Source organism: Meleagris gallopavo, chromosome 2, assembly GCF_000146605.3.
Source record: "Meleagris gallopavo isolate NT-WF06-2002-E0010 breed Aviagen turkey brand Nicholas breeding stock chromosome 2, Turkey_5.1, whole genome shotgun sequence".
Taxonomy (NCBI): Eukaryota; Metazoa; Chordata; class Aves; order Galliformes; family Phasianidae; genus Meleagris; species Meleagris gallopavo.
The window spans coordinates 75,371,034-75,388,525 of NC_015012.2; the positions used below are offsets into that span (position 1 = coordinate 75,371,034).

At 41.7% G+C, this 17,492-nt stretch overlaps 2 protein-coding genes across 6 annotated transcripts in view; one reads left to right on the plus strand and one right to left on the minus strand.

Moving 5' to 3' along the window:
- Positions 1 to 9,882, plus strand: part of RARS2 (arginyl-tRNA synthetase 2, mitochondrial) — a 33,390-nt gene extending 23,508 nt beyond the window's left edge. Inside the window, exons 13-21 of one of the 5 annotated variants that reach the window (XM_010707642.3) lie at positions 190 to 266; positions 1,242 to 1,366; positions 3,635 to 3,702; positions 3,802 to 3,911; positions 4,935 to 5,030; positions 6,067 to 6,141; positions 7,910 to 7,973; positions 9,283 to 9,412; positions 9,817 to 9,878. In XM_010707642.3, the coding sequence (XP_010705944.1) occupies positions 190 to 266; positions 1,242 to 1,366; positions 3,635 to 3,702; positions 3,802 to 3,911; positions 4,935 to 5,030; positions 6,067 to 6,141; positions 7,910 to 7,973; positions 9,283 to 9,369 (702 nt within the window). In that variant the 3' untranslated portion in view covers positions 9,370 to 9,412; positions 9,817 to 9,878. The other 4 variants (XM_031552537.1, XM_019613104.2, XM_010707643.3 and 1 more) reach the window with 4 other exon arrangements.
- Positions 9,883 to 10,442: 560 nt separating this feature from the next.
- Positions 10,443 to 17,492, minus strand: part of SLC35A1 (solute carrier family 35 member A1) — a 14,210-nt gene continuing 7,160 nt past the window's right edge. Inside the window, exons 4-7 of the mRNA XM_010707644.2 lie at positions 16,548 to 16,614; positions 13,065 to 13,241; positions 12,533 to 12,667; positions 10,443 to 11,210 (exon numbers count right to left, since the gene is read on the minus strand). Of these exons, the coding sequence (XP_010705946.2) occupies positions 11,080 to 11,210; positions 12,533 to 12,667; positions 13,065 to 13,241; positions 16,548 to 16,614 (510 nt within the window). The 3' untranslated portion in view covers positions 10,443 to 11,079. The remainder of the gene's footprint in view (positions 11,211 to 12,532; positions 12,668 to 13,064; positions 13,242 to 16,547; positions 16,615 to 17,492) is intronic.

Sequence of the window (17,492 nt, forward strand, 5' to 3'; positions counted from 1 at the left end):
TTTTGTAACAATGCAAAATCTTGGTGCCACATATTTCAGCTGTTCCATTTTTCACTTCTAATCTGTCTTCCCAGGTCTTAATTCTGCTTGCAGTGACTTACTGGCACAGCATCTATGGTGCAATTTGTTTGCATTAAAAACTTATCCCACCTGAAGCATTTTCTAATGTGCACTAATTCTATTCCTTAGACAGATAGAAACCAAAGTAGTCACTTTCAACACTTGTTCCAAATACTGAAGCTCATGGGTTATGACTGGGTAGGAAGGTATGTATTCATGAATTTTAGTTATGTTTTTTTTTGTTTTTTAAGGGGGGAGGGAGTGGAAGAATGAGTATATGTATTACCAGGTATTTAGGATGCAAAACCCAGTAGCTTTGGCAACCATTGAGTGGGTTTTCTTGATATAAAAATGAGGGAAAGGGGAATAGTCATTCAGAGACACTATGGCACAGCTTCTGGGATGTTGTGTGATCACATATTAAATGATTATTTCTTGAACTGTGATATTTTAGGAGGCATCTGAATCATGCTTCAGGCTTGCAATATCTGTTGCAGGGAAATATATCCCCACCATTATTCATTTTCATTACCGGTCTTGTTAGCAATCTGAGCAAAGGTCAATAATGGATCTGCAGACTAAATCATATCCCTCTCTGACAGACTGCATGTCTTTTGTAGTTAAATATAGGATTTTAGCTTTCAGAAATATTAGTCTGCCTTCTCTCACAGTCCTTAGAGTTGTACTAAAATTACCTCAGGATATGGATCCAGAATAATGCTTGGGATTATTTTGAGCAGAAGCAGTGAATGTTTTATTATTAGCAATGATTAATTATGCTTTTAGTTTAACGTGACCACACCAGAATTATGATGACTCCCTTTCTAATCTTATTAGCAGATTTGTGTTGCCGCAGTAATGTGATCTATTCACATCCTGCCTCTCCTCAATTTATTGCACTGAGCCCTCTGTACTAAAGCTAATAGCGAGAGAGGTTCCCAGGAGCACATAAACAAGCAGGTTATCACAGTTCTCCTCATAGTTTTCTCATTAAATAAGGCACACAGAGTTTTGATTGCCAAAATGAGAGTTACTGATGATGTCACCAAGCTTCCCACATTGGAGCACTGTTTGTTCAGCTGTTACTGCTGCTTCCTGGTCAGAATCTAGCTCTAAACAAACACAGCAAACGTATCTGTTGATTAAAATGTAATTTTAGGTCCTGGTGCTTTTCAACGCAGGTGCCAGCACGTGTCTTTTGGGTTAGTCCAAGGGATGAAGACTCGGAAAGGAGAAGTTGTTTTCCTGGAAGACGTTTTAGATGAAGTTCGATCAAGGATGTTAGAAAACATGGCTTCTGCAAAAAGTTAGCTATTTCAGGTCCTATTCATTTCTTTTGACGTTCTGTGTTGATCTAAAACCTGTCGTCTCTTCTGCCTTTTACTTTCCCCTGAATCAGAATAATCATAGAATGGCCTGGGTTCAAAAGGACCACAATGATCATCTAGTTTCAACCCCCCTGCTATGTGCAGGGTCACCAACCAGCAGAGCAGGCTGCCCAGAGCCACATCCAGCCTGGCCTTGAATGCCTCCAGGGATGGGGCATCCACAGTCTCCTTGGGCAACCTGTTCCAGTGTGTCACCACTCTCTGTGTGGAAAAAATTCCTAGTGATGTGCTCTGATCTCTGTGCTGATCTCTGTGCTTTTCCTACCTACTGTAATTCAAACTGTTAAAATGATTATTTGCAACTTTGTGAATCTCCATCAATTACAGATTTGCGGATTTTAACATTTGGTGAAATTATTTCATCACGCTCTTGCACTGAGAAAGAGATACTTGCCACTGGGGAACAACTGTTGTGGTTTTTTTTTCCTGGATGGATGGACAAGTCAATAGTGGAGTTGGAACTGGAGTTCAGGGGACAATATAGATTTCACCCAAATGATTTGTAGCTCTGACAGTCTCCTCAGGCACAATTGACTCCACCTTGTCCCCAGTTGCTGCTTGCCATCCTCCCAGCCTCATGTCTGTTTCCAAAGTCCCCAGGAGGCTGCTGGTCTGCAGCACTCTGCTGAAGGGGACATTTTCCTGCACTGGCTGTGGCTCCAGAGCTCTTTCAATTTGAAGCAATAGCGATTCAAGCAGTTCCTGGGGAAATGCCGCCCTCCTCTTGTGCCTTCTGGAGTTGCACGCTGCATTTAATCGATCAGCTTGAGCGTGCATCTTCCTTGCTCTGCCTTCTCAGCTTTTGTAATCCAGATAATTTTGCCTGAAAGGCAGACAAGGAGAAGGCAAGCAGGCAGAATGATAAATAGTCACTCTCCTATTGTTCAAAGCAGTTTTCCTGCAGAGAGCAATGGAGCTTAGAGCTTCAGTTTAAAGGTCAGTATTGTCGTTGAATGTAAAGCCAGCTTATTTTTGTGTGGGACTGAACTGAAATGACAGAGGTCCAGGCCCTGTGTTCCATTACACAAGCAGTAAGATGAGCAGCTGAAGGCAGTGGTGTGTTCAGGTGGCACCATGGCATTTCCCAGAGCTTATCTGTTAGATTCTAAATCCTACCTGTGCCTTAAAAAAAAAAAAAAAAAAAAAAAACCACACACACAAAAAAAAAACCCACAACTCCCTCACATCTGAATCCCTCCCCTGCTTTTCCTTTGCTGAATTAGATATCATAAATCCTTGACTCCTAGGACTGTTTTCAGTGTTAAAAAGTGTCTGGATACACACTGGAAGATACTACAGCTTAGTCTGTGTACCAGGAGCCTGACTGTCTCTGAAAGATTGCAGGAGCTGGGCATCTAACAGCCAATGCTAGCTTTAAAAACAACATTCCTGTATGGAATTAGAGCTGGTTAGTTAAGTACCTTCGTGAAGACTCCTTGCTATTAAATAGCAGAAGATCTAGGTGCAGCTAAGTTTCTGTTATCAGCATCATTTTTCTTTCTACTCATCTCAAAAGCTATATAAACCTTTGTGGAGGATGTTTGGGTTAAGAAGCTTTTAAACACTGAACCATGCAGTCTGCTCTAGCTGACCCTGCTTCAGCAGGGAGGTTGGACTAGACAGTCTCAGGAGGTCCCTCCTAATGTAAGTGATTCTGTGATTGCATCTGTGGTCAATCCTGTGGCTTAAAATGAAATCTGAGCACTCAGCTCAGCTTCTCTGAGTATAGTTAGTTTAGATTTCTACAGTGAATGGCACGGATCTCCCTAAATGTGCATCTGAGTGCTCTGTTAGCTATTGGAGCAATTTCTTTGATTGTTTAAGCTTCCCTTGGAGTCTTTAAACAAAACCTGAACTCCTCTGTCATTCTCTTTGTGATCTTAGAGGCTGTCTGAATAACAAAGAGGAATTCAGTGTAGTCTAGGCTTGTGTAATGAACCCTTCTGACCTTAAAATCTATATTAAACATATTAGGAGAAGTGGGGGGAAAATGCATGTCTGGAACAGATCTTAATTTGAAGAAAGGTTTCTATCTTGGCCTTCTTGCTGTGCACATCCTGACAGTTTCGATTTTGCTAGTTCACAGTTTTGAAAGATCTCATATTTTATTGGCATTTCCAAACCCAAGCAAGGGAGTTCTTATCCTATTATGGACTTAAATCTTCTTTTTCTCTGTTCCTTTTCAGCAACTAAAGAGGTAGAAGACCCTGTGGAAACAGCAGAGAAGGTTGGTCTTGCAGCACTAATAATTCAGGTGAGCCTGAGCTACCTCCAGACATGTTTGCATCTTCTGTGCAAGATCACAGATTGTGATGGAGAGCTGTATCTAGGTAACATTAAGTTATTGTTCCAGGACTTCCGAGGCCTCCTCTCATCTGATTATCAATTCAGCTGGGATCGAGCTCTTCAAAGTCGTGGAGATACGGGAGTGTTCTTGCAGTACACCCATGCCAGACTCCACAGGTAAAAGGAACCTGTGTGCAGAAGTACAGACTGACACTAATTTTAACCTCACTACTTTGTTAATAGTAGCATTAGGTAATAGCGTTGAGTCCTTCCCTAAATAAGGCATGAGTTCACTCTTTCAGCAGAGGTTGAGTTAACAATAGGAATCACTGAGCCAAGCTTTCCCAGAAGAGCAAGCCAGTTAAACTTACGCTTCGGTCTCATTTCTACAGAGCTGAGGTAAACTGTCTGTTCTAGCTACAGTGTTTCTGTAGTTGCTTTCAGTGATGAAGAATGGTGGTGAGAGAATGAGGGGAACTGGTGCAAAATGCCTGTACTTGTGAAGTATACCAAGTTACTGAACTTAAGCCTGTTTGGGGGCCGCCACTGCAGCTGGTGCTTCTGGCATTCTGGTATTTTTTCCCAGTGTTGGTAACTGACTTTAAAAGTAGCTCCCCTCTTTCTTGACTCAGGTCAAACATCCAACATATTTTTAATTTTTTTTTTTTTAAGACTATCAGAGGAATCCAGTTTGAGTGTTTCCATCAATTACAGTGCTCCTTTCAGAGTATTTTTAACGCAGACGTGGATATGTGTCTTCATAAGAGCATGTAAGATATCTGCCTGGATTAGACCAAAGTTCCATACAACCTGGTATTCCTTCTGAGACAATGGTAGCCAGAAGTGGTATTTAGGGAGCCCAGTTCCTTTCTCTAGCCTCTTCCTCCTATATTCCCTTATCACCCATACTTGTAATAGAGGTGGTGACTGCCTCCCTAGTACTTTTAGCATCAGATTCTCAGCCTGCTCTCCATCTGTCTCTAATCCCTTTTTAAACTGGTTTATACTGAACATCTAGCACAAACTTTACATTATTTTTTATCTTGAATTGAAGTTAACTAGGCTTTCTTAATATTTCATTCAGCTTGAGCAAAATATACCTACCTTTCTTCTCCAAAATATAAATTACTGTTTTTCTTGTTTGCTTTTTGCTAACAAGAAATTTTTATCTAACATTTGGTTTTGATTCTTGTATTTTAGTTTAGAACGGATGCATGGGAATGAGCCAGTAACTGATGTTAATGTGGCATGCTTGCAAGAGCCAGATGCAATCTCTATTCTTCAGCATCTTCTCAGGTTTGTCCAGATTTCTTTCTAAATACCATTTCCTAAAAAATAAACTTTTGGATTCGTCTCCAGTCTGTTGAGCACACTGATTGTGCAATATTGGGGAATGGCTTCTCTGTGAAATCACGATTGCAACAGTAGCCCTCTAAATGAGACCAGTGGTGTCTTACTTATCTGCTGCAATTGTATTTTTTCAGAAAACTCATGGGTATTTCTTTGGGTTGTATCAGATTCATGCATTGCTGTCCATCACATGTGTAACAGCTGACGTGGTGCTCTTGTTGACATGAGCAACCAGCCCTCATCAGAGCTTGCTCTGCAGTTCCCCCTCAACTTAAAGGAAGAAGATCTCAGGGAAGTGGCATGGGCATGATGGCGGGTGGGCTTGATAGCTAAGCACAGATCAGGAAGTCTGCTGCCTGCTTTGAAATCTGCTCGCCCTCAGAGGTGTGGGTAACTTCATACAGGTTGTGAGAAGGAGAAGGTACACAAGTAGACTTGAAATAAAATGGTGAATCTCTATCAGTCTGCCTGTATTTTCCAGTTGAATACTGTCTTACATAAGTTTTTCTTCCAGGATTATGTAAGCCCAATTTGTTTTCGTCTTTTGTAATGCTACGAAATTCCCTTTAGCTACTTAAAATTCTAAGTTGCATTTATTAAAGGCAGCATCTAAGGGACTATTTTGACTGCCTTGGTTATTTATTTAATACATGTTTTTTGCTGCAATTACCGTTGAAATGTAAAACCAGACATAATGTTCCAGGGGCAAATATAGCTTTTGTGTTCTCTTTGCTATTAGCGTTTCTTTCTGAGCTCTGCAATCTGCAGTGTTTGTTTGCGTGATGAGCAGAAGCAATCTCTCTCCAACAAGAAGTAACTGAGGAAGAAATAAACAATTGTGTGCTAATTACATAGCTTATGCCTCTTTCAGAAGACTATTCCTGTTAATTCTGTGTTTGTTCTGATTTAAGCACATCTGCCATACATCCCAGTAAACTTTCCTACCACTTTAACGCCAAGCACTTAGTTTCTTGTTTCGCAGGTATGATGAGGTCCTATACAGATCTTCTCAGGATCTGCAACCCAAGCACATAGTCAGCTATCTCCTCACACTTAGGTAAGGCAATTGCTGATACCAGCATCCTTCTTTGGTAAGGACAAGGGGTGCCTGCTTCCCCTAGCTGGCTTGCAGCTCTCATATCCATACTGCACTGAAGAGAAAAATAGAGGAAAGATGTAAATTTGTGGGACAGTCTCTCTGGATCTGAAAAGATACAAAGAAGGATAACAAATGACATCGTAAGTAGTGGAGATGAAGGGTGGAGATAGTTTATTCAGGAGACTCCATTCCTTTTTAGCTGCTTCCAAGTACAAAGAATCATTTGACTCTAACCTAGTGCCAGGAACCAAAATCATTCCAGACTGACTATATCTTTAAGAGAAGATTTGAGCTGGTAATATGCTCATAAATCTCAAAACTCTAGCTATGAGATTTTTGTCCAGAAAACAACTGATCTCAGATGATGCACTGAGTGAGTTGGACAAAGCACAAGTAATGGCTGGAAGTCACGCTGGGGATGCAGTCTCCATGGGGGATTCCCCACAGGGACCTGTGTGACTGAACAGGATGGTAGAACTCTGACATAGAATTGCTGGAGAAAGTTGTAGAGTCTGTGTGTGGGGGAGATCTACATAAGTTTAGAAAAAAATATATAAAGAGATGCATAACGTTTTTACTCTTCTGTAATCTGCTTGGTAGTGTATGACATACATGCTAACTATTTTAAGGCTACTTGGGTGTTGCATTCTGTGTCTTTTTTTTTTTTTTTACTTGGTAGACATATTCCTATCTGAATAAGTTTGAAATTATTGTCTTAACTTTTACAGAGTGGCTCAAGTTAAACTAGGAAAGTGTTTGATAGATCTTGTTCAGATACAATACTATAAATTAACCATTCATTATGCTTAGACCTGCAAATGAATGAGTCTCAGAGAATAGACTTGTATTGGCAAAAGAGAACAGTTAGGTGAAAGGACAGAATAAAAACATACTGACATGGAATGTTCTGCCCTTGTGAGGTCCCATCTGGAATCTGCATCCAGGTCTGGGGCTCCCAGCTTAGGAAGGATATGGAGAATTTGGAACAGGACTGGAGGAGGGCCACAAAGCACCTATGAAGACAGGCTGAACTGATATGGGCTTGTTCAGTCTGGAGAAGAGAAGGCTTGGGTGAGACCTGATAGTGGTCTTCCAATACTTAATGGAAACTTGTAAGCGGGAGGAAAACTTACTTTTTACAGGGCTAGATATTGATAGGACAAGTGGGAATTAATTACTTTAAACTAAAAGAGGGGAGACTTAGATTACATGTTAGGGGGAACTTTTCCAATGAGAGAGGGGTGAGGCGCGGGCAAAGGCTGCCCAGAAAAGCTGTGGATGCTCTGTCCCTGGAGGTGTTCACAAGCAGCTTGAATGGGGCCCTGGGCAGCCTGATCCAGTGGATGGCAACCTTGCCCATGGCAGCAGGGGTGGAACCAGATCTTTGAGGTCCATTCCAACCCAAGCCATTCTACAATTCTATGAACTCTGTACATTAGCAGTGACAAGGCAGGCCGTGTGGCTTCCAAGGATCTTTGCAGACCTGTTTTGTTGGGGATGGGAAACAAAAATTTTTACAAGCACTGAGTTGTTTATTTATGGTGTGTCCTGACAACATGCAGGCTCCAGAAAACCATGGCCTCCCTCAGCAGAGGTGAAACAGGCTGTCAGAAGGAAGTCTGTGGTACACTGCATTTATGGCTTTTCTAGTTATGTTGCTTTCTGTAGCCTGCAGCACTGCTCTTACAGAAAGATGTGCTCCTTCTCACCTTGCTTTCCATTTCAGCCATCTTGCAGCTGTGGCACATCGAACTCTTCCTGTGAAAGGCAGCACACCTGCACTAGCCCAGGTATGGCTCAGCATTGGCACATAGCATGAGGGCAGCCTAGGAATGATTCCCTAGGACTTTGCTCTGCTGTGTAACCAGTTGGCACAGCATGTACCTCCAGACTGCCCTGCAGGGTGACACCACTCTGGGATGGCAGAAGTTGCTGTTTGTGGCTGTACCTTGCAGAAGGGGCTGCTTCAAAACAGAGCAGTCCATAAGGAACACTGCTCCAAACCAAAACAACTCCTCTTCCTTCTCATTGCTTTTCATTCTGAACTTTTGAAGTAAAAACTTAAATATTTAACGTGTTAATTTCTGACAGTTTCCATCAGCACATATGTGGGAAGAGAATGAAGAGGTAATGGAACTTTTCTCCTCCCTCTTGCCACCTACATATCCTAAGTTGTCTATATTGCTATTCTAGCCAAAGCAGCGAGGCTGACAACTGCTGATGTACAGTTCCAAATAAATGCAAATTATTTTCTACTAATATCCCAGGCAGTGTTGACCCCTTAAGTACTCCATAAATGCTATAACAACTACACTGTCTTATTTTATCTATTTCAAAAGCTGTTACCTATCTGATTTTGGTAGGAAGTCACATTCAAGTGCAGAGGTGTGGTGTGGGGGAGAACATTACTATGGGCTTCATGAAGCCCTCCACAGCTCAGCTTTGTTGCTGTAGGTGTTCTTGCCTTCAAAAATGCTTCTGTGCATTCTTGTAGAACACTAAGATGGTTCAAACTGCAAGGAACATTTCAGATCCTTATCTTGTGAAAAGTCTTTCTCAATACCCTAGTGTGCTACCCTTTGAGAGCCTCTCTTTTTTCTTCAGCAAACTTTTGGAGCAAGCCCTTCCCAAATATCCAGTCATGAAACAGCTAAGCAGACACTGACAGGGCAATGAAATTTTCAGAGCAGCCTCAAGCTGACAGCCTCTAATCCACATGTAATAAGAGGAGGGATCTCAGCAGGGTCCTCTATCTGTAACGTCATGTTGCTATCACGTTGCATGAAAGTTTTGCACTTTACGGTAATCATTCATTCTTCTGTGGGCATCCCCTCTTGTCTCTCTGCCATGAGGTTGTGTTTCTTTTGTTGTGGCCCTTATCTATGAATGGCATGATTTAGGTTGGGCTGGACACTGCTGACAGAAAGTGTCCCTTTGACACTATCAGTAGCTGGTGTGAATTCTGCCAGTGCTGGTGTTACTCAGTGCCCAGATGGTGTGCATTCTTACCTTTAAAAGGCTGCTGCTGCCTGTTGTGTCCTGTTCTGCAGCATCCTGTTCTGCAGCAAACACAAGCTAACTGTTGCTCTTGTTTTGCAGGCAAGGCTCTGTCTCTTTCAAGCCACACGCTCCGTTCTAGCCAATGGAATGAAGCTTCTTGGCATTACACCTGTAACTCAAATGTAATGAGGCTGTATGCTGTATGTGACTTCACATCTCTTAGTAAAAGGTTATTTTTCAAGAGACTACTTTCCATTGAGTCACTGCTAATGCTCTTGCGTATCTATTGCAGAAGAGCACATATACTACAACCATTTGAGGGAGGCAGTGGTTGTCATAATTACTTTTTCCCCATACAGAAGTAGTAGTATATTTAAGACACTAGGGTGTGGTAGTTCCCATAAAAGACAACTGTCCTGTATTTACCTTTGTACATAAATGCATCCTTTTAGTAGAGGAAGTAGTATTACACTGTACTGCCCTAAGCAGTGGAAGTTCTCCCCTTCTGCAGTCGCCATTGTGTGCTTAAGCCTCATGGTGGGTGGGGTGCAGCTGCACCAGGGATTGTAACAGACTCAATTAATCAGACATGTCAGACATTTTTCATGTTGTATTGCATTCCCCCTTCATCAGCCAGGACTGCCAGATCTGTCCAATCCTGTTCCTCTGTTACGCTCACCTAATGACTGAGGTGGAGATGGGTTTGCTAGGCAGCTGGTGGAGAGGAAACATCGGTGCTCTCTTCACAGTCAGAGGGGGGTAAGTGCTGCTTGGCAATGCCAGAACACAGTGTGGCTGCAGGGAGCTGGAACATCACACCAAAATCAGTGCAGCTGGCTGCTCCAGCCTCTGAAATGCCAGGCAGCACCCACTGCCACTGAAGGGGCTGACATACCTGAGTGGCACTTTGGTGATGTGCTCTATCCCAGATGCACAGAACAGTCAGCAGAAAGCAGAGAGGAACATCCTCTCTCACTGGAACAGAATTTAAGTATCTTGATTATTGCTGTGTTGAATGTGCCCCACGTAGAAGTAAAACTCAACCAGTTAGCTTAGGTCTGAAGGAATTTAAACAAGATATAAATCTAATCAGATTTTTGCCTTCACTTTCAATTTCAACAAGTGCCCGAAAATCAGTTTTCCCTAAACATAGCTATCATTTTCAGGAAGGGTTGAGTGGAATGAGGCATGGGGGGGGGTTGGAATGATACAGTTGGCACTCTCCAATTAAATCAAAGCATAACATGCACTAAAGGAACTGTTTTCAAGCACCACTTTGTTGTGTAAAAAGAGTTTGGAGAAAAAGTGCACAGATCATCTTCTAATCTGAGATCTCATACTCAACTGCATAAAAGAAAAAAGCATTACAAATCATCCTAAGAACACCAGTGAAGTACTTTGTTCATATGATACATATTACCTAGAAGAGAAACCTCTCCTGTGACTAATCACAGCTGCCAAATGGTTTAAGAAAAAATGCTGGCAGTAATTGCTCTTTCTAAAAGGGTTTTTTTTTTTTTAAGCTTTACAGCATTTTTTTTTCCCTCCCAGGGTAAAGAAAGTTCATCAAACACACTGTAAGAACCAATTTTCCTCCATTATATACATTATATACAATTGAGTGTTCAGTTCCTTCATTCTGCTCTCCTTGTAAATGGAACTCCTCATTGTCCGACACGAATGAAGAACGTCTTCAATAAGACGCCCATCCAGCTCCAGCAGTAAGGAAGCCTCAGCACCAACCACTGCTAACTTCACATGTGAAAAAGAAAGAACTTTTCTGCTTTTAATCTATACCCCTTAAACCATTTCAAAACTAGCTTAAGGCTAATTTTAAAAATTCAGTTTCTGTGTTTTTAAAGTCCTTTTTTCCTTGTCTGTCCATTTTTGAGGACATTACACAGCAACAAGTCTCTCTTTTGAATTCTTAGTCTCTGAGGGCTGGATTTTTGTGGTATCTTGTCGAGGTAATCCATAGAGGTAAATAGAAACGCACACCAGGAAAGCACCCAAGATAAAAGTTGAAGCTGAAAAGAGACAAAACAGTTTAAGTAAACACCTCTGTGTAAGAAGAAACTTTCAGAAGACTAAGCTCTGTAAATTATGATGTCTGAATGACAGTCTCAAAGTTATACAGAACAAATCAAAGCATAGGCTTTTTTTTTTTAAATTCACAGGACCTAAAATCACACTCTGTTACTGCAAACTCTCAAGTATTCACAATACCCCACAACATTTCAGTTAGTGTCGTATCAGCAAGAATGGGGACATGATCAGAAGAGCAAGGGTGAAACACCTCTTGCAGTTCCAGGTGCAATCTGACAGGCTCACTTTATGATAAACTTAAAAACACAGTGGACGTGTTTATGTAGCCAGTAATAACACTTTGTGTTTTCAAATCTTGGCCCACTTGAGAAATACCATGAACGAGGCTTTCACAGAAAGAAAGACCAGCAGTCCAGGTTTGGTTTGTGCCCAAACAACAGAAAGGTGTTCAGCCCAGGTGAGTTCTTAAACTAGCTGCTTTTCATCACCTGATTGAAGGTGCTCTTTTCCAGTCAGCAATGGTTTTTGCGTGCAAACCTTCTTTAAATTCTACCTCATTTATACCAAATCAGAATAGTGTTTTTTTCCACCACTGTACCATACCAGCACTAGATTATGATTATTGTAGGAAAACTGAAAAAAACACATAGTGAAAGACTAAGCAGGAGTCACTGGATGCATTGTCAGACACAGAACTCCTCTGTGGCTGTGGAACAGCCCGAAGCAATTTGCTGATTCCTCTCACAGATATTCACCACCTAAGTCACGGCCCCAGGCACTGTTTGATGTGCTCTCACGCACCACTGGGCATAGCAAAGGGGAAGGTGGAAGCTGATGCAGCAGCACGTGTAACTTCACAGGATATGGCAAAACCTGTGCTGAAATGGGTAAGGAATTAATTTGAGATTGGCTGTAATAAAATCAGCAAGTAAGGATAACTTCTTATCAGCAGCTCTCTCAGATAAATAGCTGTATCAGTATGCAAACCAAACTATCAGAAAGTGATTCATGAACAAAGCTGGCTAAAGCAGCAAGGTGCTTAAACAGGAATGAACCTTTCCCCATGAAGTTATAGGATGCCTCAGAAAGAGCAAACCACAAATGCAAGATCATCAGGTACCTTATGCCACACAACACAGATTGTGTATTAACACATAGCAATCCTGGAAAAGACCAAGTTAAAAACAGGAAAACTCAGAGGAGTTAAATACATAAGAATGATTGCTTTGGTGTGAACTGCATACAGTCTGCTAACAGGGCAATGAGCACATGCAGTCAAATCAAATGGCAAAAAGACACTTACTTATCTGCAGACCAAAGAGGATGATTGAAGCCACAGTAGAAAGAACAATGGCTGCTGCTGCAGAAAAGCCTTTCATTATGTTATCTGTGTACTTCACAACAACCGAGGTGTAGAGGCCACCCACACTGGCAAGAACTGGAAAGCAGACAACATGTTTCTATCACTAGAGGCGTGGTAGTTTACCCTCAAAGAGATTTGTTTTATTTTGGTCCATGCTTAGTCTACATCATCTACATCATGGTAAGTTAACATGGAGCAAAATGGCATACCTACAATGGCACCTAGATCAAATGTGACTCAACTAAAGATGCTCTGCTTACTGCTCACTTAATTTAGACTGCTCTTGCAGCACTATTTTAAATTGAACAAGAAAACACAATTTTCTTGAAAATTATTTAAAAATAAATCCCTCAAAATATAGTAAGAAATGGTGGATCACACTGAATTTGTAGGTTCATACAATCAGTTGTACCATAAGCTAAAATACAACAACAAAACAATGTAACACCCCTATAACCCACCAGGTACTTACAGATGACAAGCCAGACAAAGCAGGTATAGCCATAGAAAAACCCCTTCTCAAGAACTTGGGCTCCATCTGACATGTACACACCAACCAAAGTCACCACGATCCCCGATAAGTACATCTGAATATTCCTCACCCACAAGGAAGTATCTGAACTCTTCAATACTTTCTCAAAATAAACTCCTAAAAAAAATGAAAAATAAAAAATTCAGTAAGATCAATGAAGCAACAACCTCAGGTGATTCACAGTTGGGTATTTCAGAGCCAGATAAGACCACTGGAATCATCTCCTCTTACAGACCTTCCCATTTCACAGAAGTTCCCAATGCAGAAGTCCCAACAGCACATCCTGCTAACATGTCTTCCAGGGCAGGTCCATTTAAATGTGTATAAAACATGAAAAATAGATTCTGCTTCTCTTTACATTGCATCAATTGTTGATGAGCTCCATTGCATTTCACTTTGGCACCTGGTGGTGTTACGTCCCCAGGACAGTATTTATAGATTCTAGCATGGCATAGGATGATTTTTTCCCTACATTGGGATAGTTAGCAATACCAAGCAAACAAACAAACAAAAAAAAAAACCCACACAAAACCCAAAACGTACAAACACCAAACAAATGCAACCATCAGCAACAAAACTAGCCACCCACAAAAGGAACTCTGCTACCCCGGCATTTCTCAGCACAGAGACTTAAGAATTCCTTTGGAAATCCTGAGTTTAGAGTGCAGATGTTCTGAAACCACAGCTTCAAAGATTACAACAGCAAACCAAAACCTACCTATGCTTTCTGCTAACTGGAGCTACAGACTGGTTTTGAGGAAATTGAGTTCATGCTAATCTAAAGCTCTTTGTCACAGTGCCACACTGATCACCGTTACCTTCCCTTACTCTCTGCATTGCTGAAAATCCACATCTACTTCTCCATTACTCAGGAGGTGCATGTCTGACTAAGAGGCCTCCATCTGACAGGTCATTGCTAGCAGCTTCTCACCACTGCTCCCATACCAGGGCTCTGCTCGTCTCTGAAACTTCCTTTGCATCCCATGGACAACCATTTGCAGGACTCAGATGACTTCCTGCTGTGGGTCCAACCAGTTAAATGCTTACTGACCAGTAATGCTGCCCAAGATCCATCACATGATACAAAAACATACACGGAAGCAACAAAGCACAAAGAGCAGACCTACAGGTTAGATGCCCTGAACATAGACTTTCCCTCCTGAAATGATGGAGTTGGCTTCAAAGAACATCTTACTACTCTTTAACTCATGGAAAAAACAATTCAGAATTTAATACAGTATAGTGAGACTGTATGGTTAATTAATAACCTAGAACAGATACATTTCAGGTGTTTAAGAAAAGCAACCACTTAGATACCCTATATAGCTTTTTCCCAAGTTTAAGCAACGAGATAAACAAAAAACTAGTCTTGTTAATGATGGTAGCACTTAAAACAACCCAGAATATCTACCTTGAGCTTTCTGCCTGCTGAGAACACCTACAGAGCATAACCACATATAATTAGTTTACCAGAAATTTGGCTGAGCACAAACCATATTTTGTCACATTTTATAAACTAAGAAAATAGAAAGTAAGCCAGTGTCAGACCACTGCAGTAGCTGAGACGTAGGAAAGAACGAGTGTTGTCTAGGAGAAATTATTCTTCGGTAATGTTTCACGTCATTGGTACTGACATGTATCTGTGTATGTGTCCAAAACACTTTTACTAGCATTGTCAGGTCCCTGAATGCTTGGAAACTGTCACAGGATCAACAGTTTGAAGAAACTTTTCTCTATCTCTGAGGGACAAAACCACAACTTTTTGGGCTTTGCTGGAATAAAAGATTCAGCATGTTAAGTCCGGAAACCAAAGGTTTAATGCCAAAATGACTTAACCATATTATGGGTGGGGGAAGGAAGAAGAGGAAAGGAATCTGAATAGGACACGTGTTTTAAACAAGTAAAGCCCCAAGGGCAAAAGGAGCTGCATGGATGAAATCCTCTGTCTTTCTTGCTGCCTGAAAGCTACAGCTGTCAGTGAGGAAAACACCCAGCTGCAATCCTTCTGCAGGAGAAAAAAGCCACACGTGTCTCTAAATCCTCAAGAGTAGCCTTCACCAGCCCTTCAAAAGGTCTGAATGTGGGGAGGCACAGCTGTCCACCCTCCTCATCAGAGAAACCGAGAGTGTTAGAAGGCTTTGAATGCTTCACTGTGAATGCCCACAGGAGAATATCTCCTGACTGGGGAACATCTGTGGAAATCAGTACACTTTGAATCTTCCAGATAAAGTTGTTTGAGCTCTACCAAGTCTTAGTTACTATTTCTAATTCAAAATTTCCATTTCAGTGAAAAGACACCAAACAAGAATCAAGCCCTCCTCCTTTTCCCCTTTGCCAGCTAGAATGGGTTTGATGAGTGACAAGCATGTCTGCACAGCACAAAACTATTCTTGCGTGATTATATGGCAATGAAGATGTTTTCTTATAGAGAGAGAGGGAAGCATCCAATCTACAGCCAGGAAAATATGCACCTCCGAGGCAAGTTTCAAATAGAATTGCACTACTCTGAGTAGAAATGTGATTTGAAAATAAAGTAACGTAACAGAAGTATTTAGTTTACCCAGGCCTCCTGCTACTCATCTTCCTTTCTGCTTTACTTGTGCTTCATCTCAAATTTGTTCCCTACGACTACAGCAATCTGTATTTGAAGGCTGAGCTTCCAGACAAATTTAGTAAGAAGCTCAGTTCCTTTTCTTAAAAAAAAGCAAGTTTTTCATCTGATCACCATAGCAGAGCTGTTTGCTGTAAAACCAAGTTTATAATGCTGATGAGTTGTACCGACTAAGTCATTATAGAGCTCCCCTTCATAATATTCTGCATTTGAAAGGCTCTTCTGCTTGCAAAGCAGCCTTTTAAGTTGCATTACATAAAACCAACAGCATGTGCTCCTAGCCATTTGTTTCTGCAACTGGAGTAATCACATAACAAGCCTGGTTTGTAAGTAATGCAAGTACTGCAAGGTAATTACAGGAGGGAATAAAGAGGGAATACAAGAGGGAATGAAGTTCTTTTTTATCTTATAACCAGCAAAGGTAGCTTACAGAATAGAGTACAGTAGAACAGAAAGTTGGCCACTTCAGAGATAACTGAAAGCTAAAGCACATTAACAAGGGCATTATCCAAAAGCCTCTGAAACACTGACAGCCATGGGGCATGAAGCACCTTGCTAGGAAGCCTGTTCCAGTGTCTGGTCACCATCACAGCAAAGGAATTTTTCCTACTGCCCATTCTGACCCCCCCCATCCCTGGTGTGGCTTTGTGCCATTCCCGTGTTCTGTCAACAGAGAATGTACACAGTGCAAATGATGCCATCCCTGAGTGTCCTATTGATGTAGAATGTACGTAACAGAGAACATTCCGCTTTAAATATCATGAATTATCCAGTCACATCTATAACCACTGCATATGGAAATAATACTTTACCTGCAAATCCTGAACACAGTACAGCAACAGTTACGGCTCCAAACCCTAGCCATGGATTCTGCTCCACCTGCAACATCAACCATTATTTTAAAAAGGATGGAACACTTCAGTAATCTACAATAATCCATTCCAGAGCTATTTCATTAAGTTCAGCAAAACTGCTTGTATTTGATTACAGTACAAGAAGTATTTGACTAGCCCGAGCTGCCCTCCATATTAGGTTGGTATAACCGTGGCACGTTCACAGTGGAGTTTCCTTTTCCACGTGTACTTTCACAACCCTGGCAGTGCTCAGAGGCACGGTTAATTGGCTGTGCCCGGACTTTACAACAGCACTGCCCTCCCCACTAATGCTGATGATCAACTAAGATCTACAAAACAGAAGACACTTGTTTCTTCCTCTGAGAGATTAGCTCAGTGCCCTGCAGGGTGTGTTAAAGGACATGCCCACACCCAAAAGGCACTGGAGTTTCACTCCTAATTCCATGAGGGCTTCAATTCCAAGCTCTCTGCTCCAACAATTACAGTGCTGCCAAGGCTAAACGCTGCAAACAGCATCGCTCAGATATTCCTCTGATGGTGCACTGCCATTACACAGATTATGATGATGGTAACTTACACTAATTGTAGCAATTGCTTGCCTTTCCAACAAGCAAGACTGGAGCAGTATCACAAGCTTGTCTGCACTGGTCCACAGCAAATGATCAAACTAGTGTTTCAGTTCTGGAGGAGGTGGCTGGAAAGAGGAACTGGATACTGGTGGGTGGAATGTAACAGACACTGCTTTGATCACAGAATCACAGAACGGCCAGGGTTGGAAGGGACCTCAAGGTTCATGAATCTCCAACCCCCCTGCCACATGCAGGGCCACCAATCTCCCCATTCAATACCAGACCAGCTGCCCAGGGCCCCATCCAATCTGGCCTTGAACACCTCCAGGGACGG